Source organism: Ahaetulla prasina, chromosome 7 (assembly GCF_028640845.1).
Source record: "Ahaetulla prasina isolate Xishuangbanna chromosome 7, ASM2864084v1, whole genome shotgun sequence".
In the NCBI taxonomy this organism is placed as follows: domain Eukaryota; kingdom Metazoa; phylum Chordata; class Lepidosauria; order Squamata; family Colubridae; genus Ahaetulla; species Ahaetulla prasina.
The window spans coordinates 74,809,998-74,837,838 of NC_080545.1; the positions used below are offsets into that span (position 1 = coordinate 74,809,998).

At 40.6% G+C, this 27,841-nt stretch overlaps 1 protein-coding gene across 1 annotated transcript in view; it reads right to left on the reverse strand.

The window, feature by feature from the left end:
- Positions 1–8,718: 8,718 nt before the first annotated feature.
- LOC131202220 (thioredoxin reductase 1, cytoplasmic-like) overlaps positions 8,719–27,841 on the reverse strand; it is a 41,815-nt gene continuing 22,692 nt past the window's right edge. Inside the window, exons 8-14 of the mRNA XM_058190993.1 lie at positions 26,984–27,076; positions 25,481–25,557; positions 22,225–22,381; positions 21,730–21,837; positions 18,048–18,143; positions 15,422–15,556; positions 8,719–9,434 (exon numbers count right to left, since the gene is read on the reverse strand). Of these exons, the coding sequence (XP_058046976.1) occupies positions 9,372–9,434; positions 15,422–15,556; positions 18,048–18,143; positions 21,730–21,837; positions 22,225–22,381; positions 25,481–25,557; positions 26,984–27,076 (729 nt within the window). The 3' untranslated portion in view covers positions 8,719–9,371. The remainder of the gene's footprint in view (positions 9,435–15,421; positions 15,557–18,047; positions 18,144–21,729; positions 21,838–22,224; positions 22,382–25,480; positions 25,558–26,983; positions 27,077–27,841) is intronic.

Here is a 27,841-nt window from a genome sequence, read left to right on the forward strand (position 1 = left end):
ACTCTGGTGTCCGACAATGGGCCTCAATTCACGGCAGCCCAGTTTGAAGAATACCTGGCAGAGGAGGGCATCCGACATGCCCTCTCTGCGCCTTTCCACCCTGCGTCGAATGGCCTTGCAGAGCGTTCCGTCCGGAGCGCTAAGGAGGCATTGTCCAGGCTCAAGCCAGGTGACTGGCAAACAAAGATAGACCTTTTCCTAGCCGTCCAGCACAGAACCCCAAGCACGGCCACCGGGAAAAGCCCAGCCGAATTACTAATGGGACGGAAACTCCGATGCCCACTTGACCGTTTGAATCCCCATTACACACCAGAGGGTTACAAGGGGGAACTAGAAAAGACAAGGGAAATGAGCATAGGCGACCGGGTGTGGGCCCGAAACTATGGGGACGGCCCTAGTTGGTTCGCAGGACAAATAATAAAGATAACCGGCCCAAAATCGTACGTGGTAGAGCTACCAGACAACCGAGTGTGGAGGCGCCACATAGATCAGATAAGGAAACGAATAACTGATCAAACCGAACCAAATGAAACAGATCATGACCAATACCAATTTGAATTCACAGCTGACAATGACCCGGGGGAGGCGCAAGACTTAGCTGAGGTCCCAGAGTTCCAGCGACGCCATCAGGTTCCCGAGGGAAACAGCAGGGAAAGTTTCAAAAGTAATCCAAGGCCGGATGGCCAAGAAAAAGAGTCAGCCAATAATCCAGAGCCCGTTGGCTCAGAGAGAGAGCTGGGAGGAGAAAGCAGCCCCTCCGACCAGCTCAAAACACCACCCAGAACTGAACCGCGCAGGTCAGAAAGAACTAGGAGACGCCCAGGTTATTTGCGTGACTACGTCGAAAAATAACATGTAAATAAATATGTAAATAGAGGCAAAGTGTTTTCTGGGAGGGGAGGAGTGTTATGTATTCATGTTTGTGCCTTTAAATATTTGAGCGGGAAATCAGCACGTTGCTGATTGGACGAAGCCTCCAGTAGAACTGTATAAAAGGAGAGGTTTTTCTCCCAGCCAGTTGCTGGGTTCACCCTATATTAAAGAGCTGTTGTCACTACCCTGGTCTCCAGCCTCGTTACTTCCCGAACATAACAATTCTCTTGTCAGGTGTTGATCTTCCTGAGGAAGCTCTTTGTGAGATGTGTGAAATCTAATAAAGAGTCATGAGAGGACACAAGGCTGCTGTTTGTGTTCCTTGCAGGTTCCCCATTGCTTACCCTTGATAAGACAGTATACAGAGGAACACAGCTTAGATAGAGAAGGCACGCTTTTATCTCTTTGCAGCTTCCATCAATAGGAATAATGAGGCTGAGAAATCATCTTCTTGTAATAGGCAGTGCTAAGCAAGAGTGCTTCAGATTTTCACTATATATAAATATATATATATAGCAATAGCACTTAGACTTATATACCACTTCATAGTGCTTTACAGCCATCTCTAAGGGGATTACAGAGTCAGCAAGTTGTTCCCAACAATCTGGGTCCTCATTTTACCACCCTCGGAAGTTAGGCTGAGTTAAACTTGAGCCAGTTAGGACTGAACTCCAGGCAGTGGGCACTGTATTAGCCTGCAATACTAAAGGATATATATATTTCCATGTGTGTTCTAGAATTTGATGCACTGAAAGTAACCTGAAGTTAATCCTCCATATCACTAACCAAAATGTACAGAATGAGCCGCATGCATTCTGTGCACCATTGTATTTTTGTACACAATTTTGCCATACGTTCTATCTTTACAAATAATTTCTCCAGTGCATCAATTTTATTATTTTTCACCAATACATTATTTTTGGCTTATCTTTCCATAAGTGGTTATTTTTCTATACAGATTTAGATCGGGCACTTACAATGCAATAATCCAAGAATTGCAAATGTTGGTAGACATTGAGCTTCAATGTGCTTTCCAGTTTAGAAATGTTTGCAGTCCAAAAATGCTCGAAGAACCCTAATGCCATATGCTAACTCTTATTCATATTGTTTACTAACACAAGTGCAAAAAACAACAACAACCACTTTTGCCAAACATTGGCAAAAGGAATCAGAACACAAAATACAAACTGAGTGGACATCACCTTGTAGATGACCCTCACTCTGTCAAGGACCTTGGAATACTCATATCAAATGATCTAAGTGCCAAAGCCCACTGTAACAGCATCACCAAAAAGGCATCAAGGGTTGTAAACCTAATCTTGCATAGCTTCTTCTCCGGTAATATCACACTATAATCAGAGCGTACGAAACATTTGCTAGACCAATTCTCGAATACAGCTCATCTGTCTAGAACCCGCACTGTATGTCAGACATTAATACAATTGAACGTGCCCACAAATATTCACAAGAAGAGTCCTCACTCCTCCACTCGCAACAAAATACCTTATGCCACCAGACTTGAAATTTGGGGCTTAGAAAATTTAGAACTATGCTGCCTTCGGTATGATCTAAGCATAGCTCATAAAATTATCTGCTACAATGTCCTACCTGTCAATGACTACTTCAGCTTCAACCACAATACACGAGCACACTAAAGATACAAACTTAAGATAAACCGCCCCAAACTCGATTGCAGAAAATATGACTTCAGCAACAGAGTGGTCAATGCCTGGAATGCACTACCTGATTATGGTTTCATCCCCAAACCCCAAAACTTTTAACCTTAGACTGGCTACTGTTGACCTCATCCCATTCCTAAGAGGTCTGTAAGGAGTGTGCATAAGCACACCAGCGTGCCTACCATCCCTGTCCTAATGTTCCCTTTAATTGTATTCATTTTATGTATTCAATTCATGCTTATACTTATATATATTATCTAATACATACTGGACAAATAAATAAATAATATCTAAGCTGAATTAAAAGGTGAAGCAGAAGAAATCTTTGCTATCCCTATTTTCATTCTGCCTGTACATAGTTTGACAGGTAGAACAAGAAACATATTGCATTATGGCATAGATATCAAGGGAAGATGTGCCTGAATAACCCCCTTGAGGCTATTCATTCCTGACTCAAATCTGTCATACATGATCAAATGTTGCCTTACGAAATGACAATCTTCCAGATGTGATGAAACAACAATTTCCATCATCCCCAGACAGCAATAGACAATTGAAGGGGATCAGGTTGAAAAAGGGTGCAATGGAAGCAGAAGAATTTTCAATATGTGATTTGAATCATCATCTCCTCCTCCTTCTCCTCCCTCTTCCTCCCTGCCTCTCTCTTTCTCTCTCTCTCTCTCTCTCCCTCCCTCCCTCCCTCTCTTTCTTTACTGATTTTGGTAGAGTTGTGAAATTGTATCCACAAGATGTTGCCTTATTTTAGTTAAAAAGAGGCCTGTTTTTGTTAAACAGAACATCTATAGTATACTGAATGTTTCTGATGCCTTGCGACTGAAGTGTTTGCTATTCCACTCTGCTTCTTACTGACATTCCAGAGACATCTGATTGGTGAAACAAGACGGCAGACTAGATTGATCTTTGGTCTAATCCATCAAAATTCTTCTAACATTTCCCCCCCACTGCCTTCACCTTACTCCACTTGCCGGCTCCATCATTCCCAAATGAATTAATAGCAGCAACAGAAAAAGTTATACACTCATTCAGCAAGCTGCCAGCCTGTTTCTGCCTGCAGGTATATCCCGTGTGTCTGTTAAAATGGCTAATTAACTTAAATCCTTGTCTTTATAAATTCAGAAATGAAATAATTTATGGAAACAGCTTGTGCCGTAGTCTCTTTGGTCAGTGTCCTTGATTTTAAATCTACCCTTCCTATTCTGCAGCAAAGACACTATTTTTTTTAAATGTATTCATTTGTTTCTGTTTGTTTCTAATCTCTTGCATCTTTAAAATGTATTGTGATGATTCAAAATTAAAGAAATTTTAGAACTCAACTTTTCACCTATTAACTGCTTTTGCAAAACCAATGTTTATGGGGTACAAAAAGAGATGGCCCTGGATTATTACTTCAACCATAAAATACAGACTAACAACATACCACAGCTCTACGATCAAAATGAAAACATAAAGCGTAGCCTGGATTCATCTTTGAAATAATCAGCATACCATCGCACTAACTCTTCATATGACGTCAAGACCGATTGGCCATGGGAGCAACTATTTTAATTCAAAAATAATGCACAAGTATTTTATTATTTAGCATGATAGTGAGCCATGCCAGGACTCTTGTGGCTCCTCCACAAGTGCCATCTTGAAAATTGCTGCCCTTGCAGTGTATCTTTCATTGCACCTGAGAAATGAGATTGGTAGAGATACATGGGGCCCATACGTGGGGGTGGAACTTAGCTGCTATGTGGGCGGGGGGGGGGGCTGGGAAAGCAATGGAAGAGAGAGCAGACATGAACAATAAGGAGATGGTGGATGAGTCAGCTGACATCTTATTTCATAGGCTACAGACTAGATTCAGACTAGATGGGAAAAAATCCTGTGGAAAGCATTTCCAAATATGTAAAGGGACTTTGCTTTGAGATTTTAGTTTGATAGTTACTGTTCTTGAGCAAACTTCTGATGAACTATTTTTAGAATTGTTGGAGAAGACCATCTCTGCTTTGGCATTCTGAGTACTGTAATAATCCAAACATTAATATTTCCTTTTCTATTAAAGACAGTTTTTAAAGAGCTACAAATCAAAAATGGTTGTTCTAATTTTGTCTCTGCTGTGATTTTCTAACTGAACTACTGGTAGTCCTTGACTTATAACAATTAATTTAGTGACTGTTCAAAGTCACAAGCATTGGAAATAAAGAGTCTCACAACCCTTGTAGCATCTCCACAGTCACATGATTAGAATTTGGGAGCTAGGCAACTGGCACGTATTTACAAAAATTATAGCATCCTGGGGTCACCCACCTTCCAATAAGCAAAGTCAACGGGGGAAGCTGGGTTCGTTTAATGACTGCATGGTTCACTTAAACTGCAATCATTTGCTTAATGACTGTGCCAATAAAGGTAAAATCAGTTGCAACTCACTTAGCAACCATCTTGTTTAGCAATGGAATTTCTGGTCCCAATTGTGGTTGTAGGTTGAGGACTACCTATATATAAATAATCACAACTCCTAGATCCCACATCCTTGATTAGGACTGCTTGCTAGGAGTTGTAGTTTAATAGCTTCTAGAGAGCCTCACCAGGTTCTTATCAGGGAACTAAATGATTATGCACACTGTGTAAAGTGCAGTAAACACTGAAATGGATATATGAAAACTATTCCAGGTTGAGGATCGTACTTAACTTTTGAAGGGAAGGCAAGATTATACTCCAAAAAACAGGGGGGGAAAAATGAAATTCTACTTATTATTCCTTACTTTAAAAAAAAAACTTCCCCTGGCACATCTAAAAATAGGATTCAATAGCAATGTTACCAGAGTAAGAATTCCAGGGATCACATTCAAGGCTCCCAGAAGCTATATAAAGCTCTGGAATTTTAGGGTCTGGACTTCTAGCTGTTTGGTGCTTGCGTGATTGTGTCTATGGAGATTCTCAGTCATCCAGGACATGGTTGTCCCAAAAGTGCTTTTTCAAGAGGCAACTGGACTTTCTGGAAGACATTTCACTTCTCATCCAAGAAGCTTCTTCAACGAAACATCTTCAAAGGAAAACCAGAAAGTCCAGTTACCTCTTGAAAAAACACTTCTGGGATTGCAGGATTGTGGTTTTCATTTTTCATTTACTTCACTTAGTCATTATTGTCTTTGGCTGAAATGTTACTTGAAGTTGTTCTTCAGCTATTCTCATAGACACATTCAACCATGCAAGCCCAACATCAGAGAGGTTGTGAAGCAACTGGTACTTAGGTCAGCCAAGTTCTACAAAAATATCCTAGAGTATCTGATGCTCTGCAATGACATACGTTTGGTTCTGCAATCCAACAAGACAGACACAGACTTCAGAGGATAATTAGAACTTCTGAAAAAACAATTACTACCAACCTGCCTTCCACTGAGGACCTGTATGAGTCAAAAAGAGGGCTGTGAAAATATTTACAGACCCCTCGCATCCTGGACATAAACTGTTTCAACTCCTACCCTCAAAACGATGCTATAGAGTACTGCACACCAGAACAACTAGACACAAAAACATTTTTCCCGAATGCTATCACTCTGCTAAACAAATAATTCCCTTAACACTGTCAAACTAGTTACTAAATCTGCACTAGTATTAATCTTCTCATTGTTCCCATCACCCGTCTCCTTCCAGTTATGACTGCATAACTGTAACCTTGTTGCTGGTATCCTTAAGATTTATATTGACTGTTTCCTTATGACTATCATTAAGTGTTGTACCTTATGATTCTTGACGAATGTATCTTTTCTTTTATGTACACCGAGAGTGTATGCATCAGACAAATTCCTTGTGTATCCAATCACACTTGGCCAATAAAGAATTCTATTCTATTGTAATCTAAGAAGTCTTATCCACAAAAGCATACTTCAAAGAATGAGGGATGTACCCTTGAACTCCAACAGCCATGCATGGTGAAGATTCATGGACTTTTAAAAACATGACATGAATTATTGGCTTTTTTTGGCTATACATGTAATCCTTGACTTACAATTCATTTAGCTCTTGTTCCAAGTTACTGAAAAAAGTGACTCATGACCATTTTGCACACTTACTACTGTTGCAGCCTCCCCATGGTCACATGATCGCAATTTGGACTCTTGGCAACTGGCATTTATTATGACGGCTGCAATGTCTCAGGGCCAGATTCCATTAATAACCATGTTACTAATTTACAGTGATTCACTTAACAACTATGGCAAGAAAGGTCATAAAATGGGCAAAACTCGCTTAACAACTGATTTGCTTAGCAATGGGAATTTTGGGCTCAGTTTTGGGCTAATTACCTATTTAGCCTTAGACTAGAAAAAATCAGCCCAATAGGTCTTTTACTGGAAAAGTAAAAGTTATTAAGAAACTTTGTTAAATGAAACTTGCTCTGAAGTAGTTATATCCATTAGTACAGGTATATAATCCAGTTTTCTTGTTGCTACCCTTGCTTCATCAGCAGGAAGTGAACACTACATTGTCTTTTTGGTAAGGCCAACAGCCAATTTGTAACACCAACAGTTGCTATAATAGTCTATATTTCAGCATGTCTGCCTGATGCTACGCAGATCTACATCCTTGATCAAATTAGTACCAACAGAAGGTGGAAGTAAATCTAATCTCCACTTCCTAAAACTATATTTAAAACCATTAGCAGTTTTCTGGCAGAGAACTAAGAATGGAGTTTTAGCAGCAAGACAAGATTAGGACTCATCTGTACAGCAATTAAGCTCTTCTGTGCCTCGCTATAAAGATTACTTTCTGGGCATGCACACTGGACTCTCATTAAACAAAATACGTTCTAAAATATAATAATTTTCTATTATATATATATATATATATATATATATATATATATATATATATATATATATATATATATATATATATATATATATCTTTTTATCATCTATTATATATCTATCTATCTACCTATCTAATATATTATATAAATACATATAACATACTATATATTCTGTATTGATACATTGAATAAATTTTGAGCCAAAAATTTGACTTTTAAACTAACAGCCAATCCAAGAAAGATCCTTTAGAGTTCAATCCAGTTGAATAATGGAAACAAGACTAGCATCACATGACTAGCACCACATGACCTGCAGTAACAAAGATTATTTCATGTTATGAAACATGAAATGAATCACATTATGAAATAACGATTTATTTCAACCGATTGAATAATCAGTCACTATATCATCAGACAGTTTATGCTGTAGCAATGGATTGAACCCAGCTGACTGCAGCTGGCTAGGCAAACCAGGAACTAATATAACATGTCAAGCAGGACATAGAGAAAACCAATGCAACTATGTCCCACACTACTTTGCTGAGGAAGGCACGTCAGTCTCAGAACATAAGTCACAGTCTCCTTAAATCATTTATGCAGAAAGTTTTGATTTGTATTGGGATTTTATAGGAAGAGTGGCAGAACTTGAAGTGAAGTTAAAAGAGGGATCTGCCTAAAATCCGTATGTAGCCACAAAGAGCAAAAATCAACCCCCTCCCCCTGAATTCCCTTAACTCCAAGCAGATACTAACCATTAGTTAAGAGGATTTCTATGCATAGGCTATTTAGTAATAAATCAGTTTAATTGAACCTTTAAGTGTGGATTTGATCTTTTGCACCTCCCAGATTGAGGGAGGAAGGAATATTTCTTTTAAGAAACCCTTGGGAGGTTCCAAGGAGATAGGACTACATCAGAAGTGACAAATACCATTCTTTCTCTAAGATTCTCTCAGGGACTTGGGAGAGTCCTGCAATAAAAATTAGAGCAGGGGTCTCCAACCTTGGCAACTTTAAGCCTGGTGGACTTCAACTCCCGAATTCCCAAGAATTGCTGGCTGGGGAATTCTGGGAGTTGAAGTCCACTAGGCTTAAGGTTGCCAAGGTTGGAGACCCCTGGATTAGAGAATCCTGCAATAGAGTAACTGATTACTTACAGAAATAATCTGGCCACAGACTGCCCATTTTTCTTCAGTCACAATTGAACAGGGTGATGATATGTGTGTGGAAATGGGATGCAGAAGATTTAAACAGAGCACATTAATACCCAGCACATCAAGGGGAAAAAAAAGTACTTCAGAAGGCATGAAGGAACATTATGAACCAGAAAAGCTTTCAGGAACACATTTATAGATCTCTTTCTAAATAGTTTTTTATATAAATAATTCAGACATGGTTTGCTTTGATGATGGAAGGGGGAGGATTTTTCCTGTCGAAATGACTCAATGTAATTAGCATCAGAGATACAGCACAGTTTCTAAATAGGAATAACAGTGACACAGTATCCCTTTCAATTTTACAGAATTTGAGAGGGCACAATGATCTGCTGTTTCATATTAGAAACACATTTATTTCTTCAGAACTTGGGTCATTTGTTTCTGTTAGAAGTCCAGATAGATTTGTGTTGTTGGAGGGTCTATAAAAATCATGAAAGTGAAGCTAAGTCTCTTTATTCCAATGAGAGGAAAGAGTTTCAAGCTGTGCTGGCAATTGTTCCATCGTTGCCTACCAGAGAAACTGGTTTTAGGCTACGACTTCATAGAAGCATCTTGCCAATGCTTTGCCAGCAGCATCTTGATCATGGGCCTATCCCGCTGTCATGCCAGTTGCCATGCAATCATCACAATTAATTTGCAGCTTTCAGTGCTCTTCATCTGCTCCCTTTGCCGGCTGAAGCTGAAAGGAAAGCAGGTCTTAATGGTTCTTACATCCCAGCTGCGGACTTCTGAAGGTTGCAACCGTGATGAAAGTCAGTTTTTGGCAATGGCAAACAGCGGGTGACTTTAACCTCAGCATCCAGACTGAACGACGTTTCCACCAGAGCGCTTTGTCACCGACAATGTAGTGAATATCTGAAAAGACAAAAAGGGAGAAAAACACAAGACATGGATATGGTTTAGAAAAGCTTTTCTGGATATGGAAAGTTATGTTGATTTGCTCAGTTCTAAGAAGCAGTTATCTGTGGATATGTGGCCTTCTATATCCACAAATAGCTAGTCTGACTTTGAGATTGGTTTTAAATAGCCAACGCAGCATATGGGACTAAGATTTTATTATGAGAACTTCTCAAGTTTTTAGAATCCTCGTAGATGCAATACTTTGGTCTATTCTTCATATTGTAAAGACTGTTTAAAAAGACTAATGGGACTCACTTATTACTAAGTCATGTTTAATATGTCTTGCATGGATGATCTCTTCATGTCTAAAACAGGCATTGGGGTTTGTAAACCATGGTTTAATAATAATAATAACAGAGTTGGAAGGGACCTTGGAGGTCTTCTAGTCCAACCCCCTGCCCAGGCAGGAAACTCTACACCACTTCAGACGAATGGTTACCCAACATTTTCTTAAAAATTTCCAATGTTGGAGCATTCACAACTTCTGCAGGCAAGTTGTTCCACCTATTAATTGTTCTGTCAGGAAATTTCTCCTTAGTTATAAGTTGCTTCTCTCCTTGATTAGTTTCTACCCGTTGCTTCTTGTTCTACCCTCAGGTGCTTTGGAGAATAGTTTGACTCCCTTTTCTTTGTGGCAACCCCTGAGATATTGGAACACTGCTATCATGTCTCCCCTAGTCCTTCTTTTCATTAAACTAGATATACCCAGTTCCTGCAACCGTTCTTCATACGTTTTAGCCTCCAGTCCCCTAATCATCTTTGTTGCTCTTCTCTGCACTCTTTCTAGAGTCTCAACATCTTTTTTACATCGCGACGACCAAAACTGAATGCAATATTCCAGGTGAGGCCTTACCAAGGCATTATAAAGTGGTATTAACACTTCACGTGATCTTGAGTCTATCCTTCCGTTTATGCAGCCCAGAACTGTGTTGGCTTTTTTGGCAGTTGCTGCACACTGCTGGCTCATATCTAAATGGTTATCCACTAGGACTCCAAGATCTCTCTCACAGTTACTACTATTGAGCAAAGTACCACATATACGGTACCTGTGCATTTTGGGTTTTTTGGCCTAAATGTAGAACCTTACTTTTTTCACTGTTGAATTTCATTTTGTTAGATAGTGCCCAACGTTCAAGTCTGTCAAGATCTTTCTGTATTTTGAGCCTATCTTCTGGAGTGTTGGCTATTCCTGCCAGCTTGGTGTCATCTGCAAATTTGATGAGTTCCCCATCTATCCCCTCGTCCAACTCATTGATGAAGATGTTGAAGTGTACTGGGCAAACAGAGCCTTGGGATACTCCACTGCATACTTCCCTCCATGTAGATGTAGTTTCATTGAGGAATACATGTTGAGTGCACTTGGTCAGCCAGTTAAAAATCCATCTGGTAGTGATGCTGTCTAACCCACATTTTTCTACTTTATCTAGTAGTAGGTTATGGTCTACTTTATCAAATGCTTTACTGAAGTCCAAGTAAATTATATCGACAGCATGCCTCTGGTCCACTAATTTTGTCACTTTGTCAAAGAATGCAATAAGATTAGTCTGGCATGATCTGTTTTTGACAAACCCATGTTGGCTTTTGGTTATTACTTCGTTTGTTTCTAGGTGTTCGGTGATTCTTTGTTTGATTATCTTTTCCAGAATCCACCCTGGTATTGAGGTCAGGCTGATAGGTCTGTAATTTCCTGGATCTGTTTTTTTCCTTGTGACTTACCAATTTGTGGAAGTCAGTCAAAACAATTCATGGCTTAGTGTAGAGGAATGATTATCCACTGAAATTAGAGAATTGAGTGCCCTTGTCTTAAAGGCTGAGAACCAGTGCAATATATCTCATAAAAACATTTTGGAAGATTACGCTTTATCAAAGGCAAACTTCACACAGAATCATCATGTATGGCAGTGAAACAAGTGAGTCTTTAATACGTTGTGTACAAATATTTGGGTGGACAAAATCAACAAGGGCTAAGCAGTGTTTCCTTTTCTAAAAATGTAAACATTGGCTAAGAAATATTTACAAGGGACCAAAGTGATATGGGAGGGAATGTGGGACAACTTCATGCTCATAGGATCTAATTTGTCAATCTGAAAAGACATTCAAGCATCCCCACAAATAGAAGCAATCCCTGTTTCACAGGAGAATATGGGTCTTGCATTTCACTGGCAAACAATATGCTTTATATGCAGAAAGTCCCAGATTCCATCATTTACAAATAGAGATGGTAAAACCTCTACCTGATGTCACTGGAAATCACTGCCAGTTCATATGGAACATGTGAGGCCAAACTAAGCCTCTTTCAAGATGAATTTAACAAATTAACAGAGTTGGAAGAGACCTTTTAGGTCATCTTGTCCAACTCCCAGCCCAAGCAGGAGACCCTATACCATTTCTGACAGATGGCAGTCCAATCTATTCTTGAAAGCCTCCATTGATGAAGGTAAGCTGCTCCACTGGTAGATTGTTCTCACTGTCAGAAAATTTCTCCTTATCTCTAGGTTGAATCTCTCTTGATAATTTTCCATCCATTATTCCTTGCCTAGCATTCAGGTGCTTTGGAAAATAGCTTGACCTCTTCCTCTCTGTGGCAGCCCCTCAAATATTGGAAGACTGTTATCATGTCTCCTCTGGTCCTTCTCTTCACTAGACTAGCCATGCCCAGTTCCTGTAACCATTCTTCATATGTTTTAGTCTCCAGTCCCCTAATCATCTTGGTTGCTCTTCTCTGCACTTTATCTAGAGTCTCAACATCTTCTTTATAGCGTGGTGACCAAAACTGGATGCAGTATTCTAGGTGTGGTTTTATTAAGGCTTTATAAAGTGGTATTAGTACCTCACTTCATCTTGATTGTATCCCTCTGTTAATGTAATTTAGGATTGCGTTGGCTTTTTTGGCTACCGCCACACACTACCTGCTCATATTTAACTGGTTGTCCACTAAGACACAAAACTTGAGTTTCCTGGCTGCATAAAGAAGCCCATATTGCCTTCTTGGTAAAGATATGGTAGTGGGTGCTATTGCATTTTTCCACCCTGGTTTGTTTTCTTTTCTTTTGTTGGTTGATTGGTTGGTTGATTTGTTTGCTTCCCAACTTAGCTTACAGCCTTAGAAACTTTAAGTTAGCTGGACTTCAACAAGGGAAGAATTTCCCAGCCAGGGAAGTTAAATCTAGGTATCTTAAAGTGTCTAAATTGAGAAACACTGCCCTCTGGATTCCCATCCAAGTACTAATCCTATTAAGACAAATAAGAGGGCAGTTCCTGGTTGTTGTTTTTTAATCTAGGCTTAGAAACTAAACAGGGGTAGCTGAATTAGTGTACATAAGATTATGAATTTTATGAAGCTCTGCTTATATAAAGTGTGTTCCTCGCACCATTTTTATTTGCACTTTCTTCAACTGTTATGGGTTTTTTTAAGAGATGTAGCAGACTCTACAATATATTGCCTGAAGGACCACTATGCTTGGATCTGAAGCTATGACAGAACTCAAATCTATAATCCCAAGGGGTGGAATTAGATTTGAGGACAGCCCTGGATGGATCAGAAGAAAACTGCAAACAAAAATGTCACATGAACACATCAGATTGTGGCAAATGGCCCTTGATATTTATGAAAATATTAGATTTATGGATTAGTTTTGCTCACTAGTCTGAGCAGTTATAGCTTTTCACACAGTGTTAGATGTGTTAAGGATGTTTTTTCAATCCTAAACTCAGATAACAAATTGATGAGGAAATGACAACAAATATAATGGGTTGGTTTTCTTTGGTTATTTTGGTTATTTCCTGGGTAACGTTGCTACTAGGACATCTAAATACAGAGGCTGACAGGAAATTAAATACAACTCAATCTAAAAGGTTCAAAGCAAGGCAATTAGCTGGCATCAAAGCCATCTCTTGAAGAAAATAAATAGGAACAGGATACAGCATCTACATATCTTAATCATGCAAACAGGTTTAGTGCACCTGAAAATACTACGGATAGGTTTCAGCAGACTGAAAACCTTCCTCCGTCTCTGGCTTTGAATAGCATTATTAGTAGCTGCTGGCTTTTTAAATATAGCCATTTATTTAACTTTGCTGAAATCCAAATTAATTATTGCAGTATACTGATTTCTATGAAATATTTATTCTCATTTTTGAATGCTATTAAAAGATATTTGGCACTGCTAGTGCTAAAAGTTCTCTTAAGTGTAATAATTGCATTCTAATTTATGTGAATGCAAAATGAAGTGTTCTGCAAAATTTCATACCTAAAACTCTGCACATCTTTAAATTCTACTTTTGCAGATCTGCTAGGAGGAGGGGGAGCAGGAAAGACAATAGATTCATTCTCTTTTGTTTTCATTTAGATTCACATATAATTTCAATCCATTTTTTGCTACTCTAACATGTAATTTTCCAAAGACACAACTAATCTTTCCTTTTTAATGTTGAGAGAAATCATCCAAATGATTCTCTCTTCTGTACCATCTACAAACATATTCTACTTTTAGAGATTTCTTCCAACAAAGGGCCTTTTGAAGAAAATAATGTATTATTATTTTTTAGGTCAAACTTTTAAGATGTTTCTATTGGAAACAAAATAAAGACCTTGGGTTAGATTGTGTGCTTTCTTCTTTTAACCTACTATTAGTACATCAGTGAGATACAATCAGGTGAATCTAAGACGTACAATCTGTTATCTAAGATGTAAGACAATAAGAATAAAAACAGAAATGATTTCATGCTGTGGTTTCTTGGCACTCAGTATTAGTTTTCAATAGCAAGTCTAAAACAGATTAATCAATTAATTTACAGTAAATACCAAAAAGATTCTGAAATTAGATATAGCAAATATAAAAATAACACCCATTGTGCCTAGTTATAATCATATTGTCCTCCTAGCAACAATACAAAACTATTGCTGCTAGGAGCAATACTAGCACTGCCGTCTTTCAACCTTTTTAAAAAAAAATTGTCTATAAAGCTAAAGGTACAGGTTTCCCCTGTCCAGTCATGTCCAATTCCAGGGGCTAGTGCCTATCTCAATTTCTTAGCCAAGGGAGCCAGCATTGTCCGAAGAGATTTCCGTGGTTTTGTGGCCATCATGACTATACACAGAAAGCTGTTACCTTCCCGCCAAAGTGGTACCTATTTATCTACTCACATTTTGAATACTTTCAAACTGCCAAGTTTGCAAGAGCTGGGGCAAGTAATAGGAGCACTTAGATCACAAATAGCCTGGGTTTTCTTGACAAAGTTTTGCTGTCAATACTAACTAGGTATGACTCATTTAGACTGCAGCTTCAGGGATTCACAGGAGAATTCACAATTCAGTATTGCAGGGGTGGGGGGGTGTCTCATGCTGGCATGAAACTTTGAAGGTAAATGTGAAACACTTCTGTTAGGCCTTGCAAATCTAAACCCAAGACCTTTTTTAGCTGAGCATCAAACTGACTGACAGAAACTCAGTAGGAGTTTAATAGGAGGCTTTCCAAGGCCTCTCTTGAAATACCAAAAATTAAACCCAAGAGCTTTTACAGGGAAAACATAAGTTCTATTATTGAGGAGTTCTTTAGGTTTCTATTCCACACTTTCTCCAAGAGCTTAAACCATTAGAAGGGGATTCCCCTTCATTTTCACTGGTCCCAGTCAGTTTCAAAGGAGCCTTGACCCTCAAACTTCCTTGTGCAAATCCCCTGGTGTAGAGGAACTTTAAGATTTGGGGACTTCAACTCCCAGAGCTTTGCTGACTGAGGAACTCTGGGAGTTGAAGTCCACAAGTCTTAACGTTACCAAGGTTGGAGACCCCTGCTCCACACTGTTTATCACTTTTCCCATTGCAGGACAGCCGGCTGATTATAGTAAAGGAGAAGAAAAAAGTATTTATCAAAACTGCCCTCCAAAATAATAAAATGTCTATGAAAATATAGGCTTTTTGCCAACCCGCACCAAATACCCACCTCCGCACAGACTGGATGAATTCCTATTGTGCTGTCCAACTGCTCTTTCGTCATTCCACATTTGATGGCTGCTGCAAATCCCTGAGTAATTTCTCCAGCATTGGGACCAAGCACATGGAAACCAATAACTCGATTCTAGGGAACAAGAGTAGCAAAAAAGGACTTAACTGAGCCAACTATTTTGTCCCCCTTGTCTAAAGATTGCTCATTTCTAAGAGTACTGCCATTGGACTTCTTCTGTTCCATATATTCTAGCTGGAAAATTGCACAAAGGATGTATTTTAATTCAACTGAGAAGTTTTATAAGTTACCAAAAATGATGCAAAAGATGACAGGCCATCTTAAATATAAAGCCAGGAAGTAATTATCAGCTACTTGATATTTCTTTAAAAAAGCATTTCTTTAAAAAACAACAATCACTTAACCATCCTCTCTTATTTTCAACCTGAAAGGCTTTTGGTTATTAAAAGTGACAGTGAGACAGTTTAAAGATAATGTGATTTGAAGAAGCCCGGCTGGATTTTCAATTTAACCCTTTATCTCCCTCAAACCACAGCAATTGGCTTGAGGGTGATAATGATTTCACAGAGAAATGGAAAATCTGAAAGCCATGGAGAAGTCTGCCCTCAGAATCAAGAAAGGGCAGTAAATTGTCAGTTAATTTTTATTATGCGTTTTGCCAATTCAGGAAAAAAAAGAATGTGGGAGGCTTTTTATCAAATAATCCAGCCAATCTGTCCATAATCAACATGGAACTCGGTTTGCTGTTCCCACTCAGGTAGCAGGTCTTGCAGCTTTATGAACTTAGACAGGATCGTTACATAATCTACTGAAAACTTTAAGTTACCACATGGAAATGTATGAGTGGAATTCATACTGGATATAGCTCTCTGGCTTTGCCTAAATGAGAAAAAAGCAGCTCACTCTTTGAAATAAAGAAAAGACTATGGATCTGAGGGACCTCAAACCTGGGGTTGGCCTTGCACCTTCTATAGTTCTGCTCCCTCACATGTGATTGACCATGTATCAGCAGCTCTGATTCTCCAGTCAAGATTCAACTCCTTACTCCTACTGTACACAAGTCAGTTTTTTCCTAGTACAGCTCATACTTTGTCCTGGCCCAGAGGTGGTATTCAGCAGGTTCTGACCAGTTCTGGAGAACCTGTACCTGAAATTTTGAGTAGTTCAGAGAACCGGTAAATACCACCGCTGACTGGCCCCGCCCACATCTATTCTCTGCCTCCCGAGTCCCAGCTGATTGGGAGGAAATGGGGATTTTGCAGTAACCTTCCCCTGGAGTGGGGAGGGAATGGAGATTTTACAGTATCCTTCCCTTGCCATGCCCGCCAAGCCACGCTATGCCCACCAAGCCACACCCACAGAACCGGTAGTAAAAAATTTTGAATCCCACCACTGTCCTGGTCTGTTTCCTTTTAGAGTATAATTCTTGATATGACACAGTATAAGTAGTGTACCAAGGCTGGTTGTTAATCTGGAAAAAATTATACACTCCTGAGCCATATGTCATGGAAGGCTAGACAGAATTCATTTGGCTGCTAAGACTTTCAGTGTTTTTCCTGAAACACTGAAGAAAAGTGACATAATAGAGACATGCTATGGAAGGGTATCAAAATCCAATCATTTCTGAGCAATTAGGACCTCCCAACTCCTATAATTAAAATATCATATATTTAATATTTCAGAAAATTGTTCTGGAATAAACGGACAATTTTGAATGGCTGGCCCTTTATGCCAACTGCTGCATTTTGACAGTTCCATCAGAGAAGGCTTACTCAGCAGGACTGAGTAAATCAGGGGTCTCCAACCCGGGCAACTTTAAGCCTGGCGGACTTCAACTGCCAGAAGTTGAAGTCCGCCAGGCTTAAAGTCGCCCAGGTTGGAGACCCCTGGAGTAAATGGTTCATACTGCTTGTTGCAGGCCTGAAACTTTCAAGTCATCACTTCCAATTTAGGAGTCAAATTTCTGATAAACTGCCAATAAGGGAATAGCTGATTTAGATTAGAAAATACATGTCCAAATTAACCGCAGTGGAAACTGTGGGAAGGTTCCACAGAGACTAAGGCCCACTTGCCCTACCTAACACAACAACAGCTTTTGAGCCTCAGGATACAATAGTTGTTCCACGGTATTTTGGGTTCCAGCTGTTGTTATATCTCGCAAATTAAAACATTCACAGCTATTAACCAAGGACTGAGCAAAATTAAAGAGGGATACTGTTTAATGGTTGCAAAGCCTAGCCAAGGTGTTATTATACAATGACTCTATAATTTAGGGATTTGCGGGTGGATTTTAACCAGCTAATACTTTCAAGATCTCATTGATGCCTGCCAAATGAAGGCAGCAGTTTCATCCTCGGCTCCAGATAGTTCCAATTTAAGGATCTGAAGATGACATAGATTCAATTAGCATCTCAGGTATACTTTAGAGAGAGACAGGGAGAGAGAGAGGGAGAGGGGGGGGGAGAGGGAGAGGGAGAGAAAGAGAGAGAGAAAGCAATCAGGTGGTGAGTCACAATGCGTGCAAAATGAATATTAACATTCCCTCTCCTCTTTCGGCAGAATGCTGATCGTTTTGCAGGAAAAAAGCAAAGTGTTCTTGGCATACCCTATCTGCAAGATTGCAAATAATTTTTGCATAGCATTTGTTGTTGTCCCGGGATGGGACTGTCCACTCCAGTGGCCAGAAGTAACTGTGGTAAACCTGAAAAAGGAAAAAAAAAGATATATAAATACTGATGCTGAATTTCAGCCGACTGTCAAGCTCATGTCAGCAGCACCCTTCGTCATTTCATTTAACAAGAATTTCATTTACAAGATTTACTGAAAAAGAACAGGAGCAAAGTTGCAGGAAGTGCAGCAACTGGGTTGCTTTTATTTTAGAACTTTTTTCTCCCCCAGCTTAGTTAAGGCAGAGACATTTCATTTCTTAACTAATGGCCTTTCTCTAAATCAGTGTTTCTCAACCGTAGCCACTTAAAGATGACTGGACTTCAACTCCCACAGTTCCCGAGCCTGGCTTCTTCCAAGCTGAATTCTATTATTGTTCCACACCTATAGACAAAATCTTGTCAAACTGAGCACTATACTATTTGAATCTACCATACACTCCATGAACTATTAGGGAGGGGCTGTCTTCATCCTCTTTCTTTTGCATATAATATCTAGAGTAAATTGCCATTTACTCCTCTGGAATGCCCCCCCCCCGCCGCTTCCTGGGGATCCACCTCCTCACTACATTCCATCACTGCTCTAAATGGTAAGGAAGCTGTTCTTTCAACTGATAAATGAGGAAGATCTAGATATTCTTTCTTAGACCCCTGACACACCATTAATTCCAATGAAAACTTACATGAACATAAGCCTTTCCTAACCTGGTTGCCATCCAAATATGTTGGACAATAATATGCAATATCTCCAACTAGTGTGGCTTACTGGAAATACTGGGGATTGCAACATACAAAACAGAAGCATCCTGGGCTGAGGTAACTGGACATGTAGGTATTGGGGTGGGTGGGGTGTCTATAGACTTAGGCATGGACCAATTTGGACAGGGGAAGGTTTTAGATAGTGGTGGAGGCTGCAACATCCCAGTAACTATGGGTATGGGAAAATTTAGTGAAATATATGGGATAAAGCCAGAGGGGTTCTTTTTTCCCTTGTGGCGCATTCCAGGCCCTTGAGCTCATTCCCAAGCCCCTAAGGGAGACCTTTTAGACCTGTGATGGCAAACCTATGGCACGCTTGCCACAGGTGGCACACGGAGCCATCTTTGCGGGCACGCAAGCGTCGCCCTAGGTCGCACGCACATGTGCGCTGCACTCACCCCCCGGCTTGTTTTTTGATCCCAGGAGGCTTCAGGGAGGCCTGCTAGGCCCAAAATGGAGCATGGGGGGTGTCACATGCGCATGCGCAGGGGGAGCATGGGGGAGGATCGTGCATGCATGCGTGGCAGGTGGGGGAGCACAGAGGGTTGCGTACGCATGCGCAGGGGTGCGGGGTGCACAGAGGGCATTGCAGAGGACATGGACAGGTTGTTGGGTAGACTGAATGCCACCACGTGTTTACTGGACCCGTGCCCCTCCTGGCTGGTGCTGGCCACTCAGGAGGTGACACGAGGCTGGCTCCAGGCGATTACGATCGCTTCTTTGGTGGAGGGTGTCTTTCCGGCCGCCTTGAAAGAGGCGGTGGTGAGACCCCTCCTTAAGAAGCCTTCCTGACCCGCTGTTTTAGGTAATTATCGTCCGTCTCCAACCCGCTCATGGCGAAGGTTGTAGAGAGTATGGTGGCATATCAGTTTCCCTACACCTGGATGAAACCGTCTATCTAGACCTGCTCCAGTCCGGTTTCCGCCCGGCTACAGGACAGAGACGGCTTTGGTCGCGTTGGTGGATGATCTCTGAGGGCCAGGGATAGGGGTTGTTCCTCTGCCCTGGTCCTATTAGACCTCTCAGCGGCTTTCGATACCATCGACCATGGTATCCTGCTGCGCCCGGCTGGAGGGATTGGGAGTGGAGGCACCGCTTATCGGTGGTTCTCCTCCTATCTCTCCGACCGGTCGCAGTCGGTGTTGACAGGGGGCAGAGGTCGGCCCGAGGCGCCTCACTTGTGGGGTGCCGCAGGGTCGATCCTCTGCCCCTTCTGTTTAACATCTACATGAAGCCGCTGGGTGAGATCATCAGTGGTTTCGCGTGAGGTACCAGCTGTATGCGGATGACACCCAGCTGTACCTTTCCACACCGGACCACCCCAACGGTTATCAAGTGCTGTCCCGTGTCTGGAGGCCGACGGGTCTGGATGGGGAGAAACAGGCTCAAGCTCAATCCTCCAAGACAGAGTGGCTGTGGATGCCGCATCCCGCACAGTCAGCTAAATCTGCTGACCATCGGTGGCGAGTCATTGGCCCCGATGGAGGGGTGCGCAACTTAGGCGCCCTCCTGGACGAACGGCTGTCTTTGGAAGATCATTTGACGGCCGCTCCAGGAGAGCGTTCTACCAGGTTCGCCTGGTGCGCCAGTTGCGCCTTTCTGGACCGGGATGCCCTGTGCACAGTCACCACGCACTCGTGACGCCTCGCCTGGATTACTGCAATGCTCTACATGGGGCTCCCTTGAAGGGCATCCGAGGCTGCAGTTAGTCCAGAATGCGGCTGCGCTGGTGATAGAGGGAGCCCTCGTGGCTCCCGCATAAACACCTATCCTGCGCAGACTGCACTGGCTACCTGTGGGCTTCCGGTGCGCTTCAAGGTTTTGGTGACCACCTTTAAAGCGCTCCATGGCATAGGGCCGGGTTATCTACGGGACCGCCTACTGCTACCGAATACCTCTCACCGACCCGTGTGCTCTCATAGAGAGGGACTCCTCAGGGTGCCGTCAGCGAGGCAATGTCGTCTGGCGATGCCCAGGGGAAGGGCCTTCTCTGTGGGGGCTCCCACCCTCTGGAATGAACTGCCCCCAGGACTTCGTCAGCTTCCGGACCTTCGGACCTTCCGCCGCGAGCTTAAAACATACTTATTTAATTGCGCAGGACTGAGCTAGATTTTAATGTATGGGTTTTAACTTGGGTTTTATTTTTTATATTTTTAATTATTAGGCTTTTGAATAAGTTTTTTAATTGTTTTTAGATTGTATTTATTTGCTTTTAAATGCCTGTAAACCGCCCTGAGTCCTTTGGGAGATAGGGCGGTATATAAATATAAACAATAAATAAATAAATAAATAAATTATGGGTGTGGGCATGCACATACGTGCTGTAGGCGCACACATGCGCTTTTGGCACCCGAGGAAGAAAAGATTAGCCATCACTGTTTTAGACCCTGTGTTGTTGGCTGCTGCTGCTGAACACCAGGCCATTTGTAATAAAGTCAATAAGGGTTGATTATGGATTATCATGGAGACCTGCCTAGGAGAGATGTGGGGAGTTCCCTTTTCTGAGCAATGTCCAGCTGACTTCTGGCTCTGGCACCAGCCAAGACCCCATATTGCTTATCAAAAAGATAACTGCTCTGCACACATTATGATGTTTTTCCTTAAAAACACCAAATTTGATTTTCAGATCCACCCACCTGCTTGTTTATAGAGATAGATCCCATCACACACAGAATAAAAGTAACAATCATATAATGTGCAGAAGGAATTTGCCCTCAAGGGAGAAGTAGATAACAAACATTCACTTGATTATCATCATCGGGAGACTTGGAATGCAAAAAAAAAATTTCTGAATTTCATGTCAAAACAGAAAAGAAATCAAACAAGCCATAGTCTACATTAGCATAGGTATTCCAAAAATACCTCAATCCTATTATTGCCAAATCTTTCAATTGCTTTTTCTTCTGAGTAACCACAGGCTCCATATTCCAAAGGAGTGAATACGGTAGTGGGGACGTTTATATAATCACACTGTCAAGGAAAAATATTTGGAGATAAGCATTACCCTTGTCAGAACCACAAACATATAATATCTCAAGAGCATTAGATGATTTTAAAGCAGCATCATTTAATTCAAGGGCGATCACAAACATAGAAAAAGAACACCACTGAAACTTTCCCTGGTTTATTTTCCTCAGGTGTTGTTGGACTGTAATGCCCATCATCCCTAACTACCGGAGATGGTGGCTGTAGTCCGAAGAGAGCTGTAGTTCAAAGCATCTGGAAGAATTTCACTTGGGACTGTTGCTGCAAGTTTATGAACGTTAGCTACCAATAACATGTGCATAAACTTAAAAAAATGCATTTTTAATTTCAAAACCATTGTTTTTACAACCATAATGATAAGCACTGGCTTACCTTTGTGAATGCTCCAGCGTAAAGCCTCCTCACCAACAGCCGACCCGCCTGAATTGCCACTGGGGTGAGTTCTGGTTTGCCTTCCAGGACATCTCCAATAGCATAGATGTAAGGCACGTTTGTCTGTTCCTTGTCATTAACAGGGATTTTTCCTGTACTAGAAGTTGATTGGATGAGAGAGAGAAAAGAAGATGATCCACATGCAAGGCTTTGGTTGCAGATTAAAAGAATCATAACCTCATTAAAAAGAGACCATAACATGTGCTTTGGGGAGAAACGCTTGTAGAGAAAAACTGGTGATTCGAACACACAAAACAAAAACGCAGTTTCTTGCATCAGATCCCTGTCTGAACCCCCCTCAAGTGCTACTCCTCACTGGCTCTGGCATTTTCATCAGGTTATTATTTTGCAGATCTCAGTAGCAAAAGCAGAATAAAGCATGAAGGCAAAACCAGAGCGTATACAGGTGGTCCTTGACTTATGACCACAACTGAGCCCAAAATTTCTGTTGCTAAGTGAGACATATGTTAAGTGGATTTTGCTCTATTTTACGATCTGTAAAATGCTGTATTTGTATCCTAAAATGCTGTTAAAAGCAGACCTATAATATTGAAGGCTGCAGCCATTTCCAAATCAGGTAGGGATAGTCAAATAGCAATAGTACTTAAACTTATATACCGCTTTACAGCCCTCTGTAAGTGGTTTACAGAGTCAGCATATTGCCCCCAACAATCTGTATCCTCATTTTCCGACCTCGGAAGGATGGAAGGCTGAGTCAACCTTGAGCCTGTGACATTTGAACTGTCAAATTGCAGGCAGCCGGCAGGCAGCAGAAGCAACCTGCGGTACTGCATTCTAACCACTGCAACCATGGCTCAAAAAAGAATTACGTTTTTCAAATTCACAGAAAGCAGGCTGTTACTGATTCTCCTACCTGAAATACTAAAGATACCTGCAATCATTGTTTACAGCATTCGCTATAGCATCCATGGGTGTTTATGTATGTGTAAAATTAGGCAACAAAGTGAACGTAGTATCACAATGCAAGCCTTACCTCTTTTGTTAAGTGTGTAACATTCACACAGAAGGGGCAGGGTTAGCACCATGAAGCCACATCTACCACTTGCCTATTTTGACCACTTCCTGCAGATGCCACTGGATGGAGCAAATTTCTGACTCAAGAGAAGATTGCTTCCTATAAGTTATGTGATACTTATAATAGATATGGTCTCATAAGATGGGCAGATAAGCCACATTGAAACTAAATATGACTACATCTCAACTGCTATTTGGATTAGAGATTTCTGAGTTTCCTGTATATCTTTGGTGTATAATCCACAGGCTAGATGTAATCCATGCATTAAGGGTTATGTTTATTTAAGGGCTATGTGATCTTTTTTTAGAACTGCAGAAAAAAACAATTGCTACCAACCTGCCTTCAATTGAGGACCTGCATACTGCATGAGTCAAAAAGAGGGCTGTGAAAATATTTACAGACCCTTCATATCCTAGACATAAACTGTTTCAACTCCTACTCTCAAAACGATGCTACAGAGCACTGCACACCAGAACAACTAGACACAAGAACAGTTTCTTCCCGAACACCATCACTCTGCTAAACAAATAATTCCCTCAACACTCAAACTATTGACTAAATTTGCACTACTATTAATCTTCTCATCGTTCCCATCACCCATCTCCTTCCACTTATGACTGTATGACTGTAAATTTGTTGCTTGTATCCTTACGATTTATATTGTTTCCTGATTGCTTATTTGTACCCTATGACTATCATTAAGTATTGTACCTTAAAATTCTTGATGATCATATCTTTTCTTTTATGTACACTGAGAGCATTTGCACCAAGACAAATTCCTTGTGTGTCCAATCACACTTGGCCAATAAAAATAAATTCTATTCTATTCTATTCTTTTTTCCATTTCAACACACACATCCGAAACCACACAAAAGACAAAGAACCCTGGGCCTCATCTATCTCTCACCACTAGACATGCCTTTCTGAGGTTCTTAGAGGCCATAAGAATAACAACTGTATCTTTATTATTAAAAATGTGATAGAAAAAAAATATTTGGACTTGTACTCTCATTATTAACATTGCCTTAGCATTCAAAGTTGGATATGGTCAGGAAGACCATATGGGGTTGCCTGATGACAAAAAAAAAATGAATGGTGATGGCATCAATGGAATATTGGACACACCACACAGATTTTTGAAGACTGTGGCTTATGGCATGCAAACAACTGGCTAAGAGTCTGGATCAAAAGCTCTGAATTTTACAAATCTGCCTCAACATAAATCAAGCAGAATTGTGGCTGTCAAGGCAAAAGTCCATATAATAGAACAGGGGTCCCCAATCCCCAGACTGTAGCCCACTTTCGGGCCTTGAGCCTTTCGGAACCGTGGTGAGCTGGCAAGCGCATTCCCACTCGCATGAGCAGTATGCACACTCCATGTGAATAAGCTCTGTGTGGGTGTGTGTGTGTGTGTGTGTGTGGGTGCTGTTCATGCAAATGGAGTTGTACACACATGCTTCCCCACTGCTCATGGGAACTATCCCCTCTTTTCCCCCCCTCCCCCCTGCCGTCTCCAAAGCCGGAAAGATTGGGGAACTCTGTAGTTAATAGAACATCATAGTAATAAATCAGAAAAGGAATTATAGCTAGAGAATTTCAGGTTCTTGAAGATCTGACTATTTGCCTTTAATACGTAGCTATATAGAATGGGGGGAAATCTGCAATCCTCAACAGTTTTCTTTATTTATTAAATAATTGATTATTTCAATTCATGCAGCCACTTGTCTCAAACATAAGGCTGGGGAGGGCTATAATTATTATAAGGCTACAACTGAAAAGCTGTATTTTTCATGTTTTTCCTCTTATATAACTACAAAAAAAAAAAAAAAGGCTCTGCACCCTATCAAAAGCACCAAGAAAACAGAGCAAAATAAAAAGTATGGCTCAGGGTTTTCTTTGCCCAATACATCTGGCAAGGTGAGATAACGCAAAAGCTTTAATGGCAGAATGTTAATCATTAGCATTTTAATTATTGCTAAGTTTGCTCTTTTGGCATATCCAGTAATAAGAAGCTGTAATTATGGTGTCATTATTGCTGCAGCAGTTATGTTTCAGAATAGAAATGTATGTTTCCTTGAAAAATTATATGCATAAAGACTTCAAGATTGATGTGCAAGAAAGAGACATATTATAAAAAACCGACAAGAAATTTAGCCTTACTTTTCATTGATCCTCACTCCAACTTTCTGTAGGCCAATTTTTTTTGTGCAGGCATTTCTTCCTATTGCTAGCAACACCTGAAGACAAGCAATATTTGAATTTAAGTCTACTTATCCTAGGAAGTTTATGAGGATTATACAGCATATACAGGATATAGGACACAATTAAGTTGTGAAAAATGTACATAGCATAGCTGTTTCAACTAATATTGGTATGCAATAGCTTTAATGTCACAATTTTATGATCAAGCACTAGTGTGAATCAGATTACACTGCACAGTTTGGCAAGTTATATCTCTAAGATTTCATTTGTCCCTTATACTGTTTTTTTGAGCTCTTAACAATCATTCTGCCATCAGCGTTGCGGAATTTTAATTTCTTATTGTTATGAGGCTGGAAATATATTAATATAGTTAGGTAAACCTCATTTGTACAATCAAAAGACCAAAGGAAAGAATTCCACAATCACATATTCAAAGCAGGGATAAAATCTACTTACCTTCCTTACCGGCTCGGAAGTGCACGTGCCGTGCGCAAACCTTCTGCACATGCGCAAAACCTTCTGCATGTGTGCAGAAGGTGAAAAACACATTATTTCCTGGTTAAAGCCAGTAATGACACCCAGGCAGGTGGGCAGAGCTTTGCTCCGCCATCACTACCGGATCACCGAACTACCGGCCACAATCGCTACTTGATTGTGCGATCCAGTCCGATCCGGTAGCATTTCACCCCTGATCCAAAGTGTAGAAAAATGTTACAAAATCTAGGCCCATTCATATCCATGAAACCTAAATGACTATTCCATTAATATTTCACTGTGGCCCTTACTCTTACATTAATTGAACACAAAATAGTTGTCCACTACAGTCAAACAGGAACAATGCAGCATTTCCTTAAGTGCTGCCAACTTTTTACTTTTATTATTATTATTTATGTATATGTGGTTTATGTTTTTCCAACATGAGCACAACTACCCTGGTGTCAGGAAATGAATATAGTTGCTCATAGGCAGGGAAAAACTAAGCATCTGATTCAGCCTTGTAATGTTCAAAAGCACTGAAAACCACACTAGTTCCAGACCAGAGGTCTTCAAACTTGGCAGCTTTAAGACTGGTGGACTTCAACTCCCAGAATTCCCAGTTATGCTGGCTGGAGAATTCTGGGAGTTGAAGTCCATAAGTCTTAAAGCTGCCAAGTTTGAAGGCTTCTGGTCTAGACAGTCAACTCAGGGAGCAGATCTTGAACACTAAGAAGCCAGGTGTTCCTGAGGTTTGTGATTGTTGACTGATGAAAGATCAATGCAAGTAGTTCAGCCTGTTATGCATCCTTTTAAATAAGTTTGTGGTCCTCAACGTTTTGATAGAATCTATCCTTCACCAATATGATTGAAGCCATCATGACACTGACCGAGGAAGCATCTTGTTCTTCTCTCCTTTGCCTATTCTGCTCAGGGGCATTTTACACAGTGTAGCCGAAACTAAAATAACAAATGCAAAGTACTTACTGTGTTGTATTCTCCTTCAATTATTTCAGAGTTCTCTGTAGCCTGAGCTGTAACTTTTAGCAGTCCAGGAGTTCCTGCCTTAATCTGTTCAATCTGTAAGATTTTTATAAATTAAATATTGACTTCAAGTAGGGGATGGTGATAAACTTTAATCAGTGTTTCTTCTGTATGCTTATATTTTAGTTATTATCTTGTGACCTAAAGAAAACAGCTGTTGTCATCATTTTTCAAGAAATTTGCTGCAATGGGTCTACTTTTTTTCTTTCTGCTGTTGTTTCCCTCCAAAGAAACCAGAAGTTTGAATCTAGTAATACTGAATTTAGGAAGCTGTTCATGTGACCACTTCAATCTACAGCTCCTTAAAAATGGCCAAGGCACAGGGGAAGCAGCCATGTCTCTTGCAGAAGGATAGACCAGCCTTTTAAAATAAAATTGATTCTCATCAATTTCCCATTCATAGTCCACCAAGAAATTTCTTTATACTGCTCTATTCAAACATTCTTTGTTAGCCTGATGATGGTTCAAATAATTGGCACTGAGTGTAGGAAGAGTACACCAGGTCTCGGTTGGAAAATCTAAGAACAGAGGTCAGTAATGTCCTTTGGGTCAAAGGCCAGAATCTCACAAGAGATTACTGTACCTTGCAAGCTATGTTTTTCCATTATTTGATGTTTATTATGTTCATAGCCTGACCTGTCCCTTAAGAAAGACAAAGCAACATATTTGCAGTTATTTGTTTATTTTTACCCTCAAAACCTGATGTAGGAAGGCACAAGGAAGAAAATGGCCCAACATTTTGAGCTTTATGGTTCATTTGGGTCTTGAATAGAGATTTTCTCTGCCTATTCTGAAACTCCA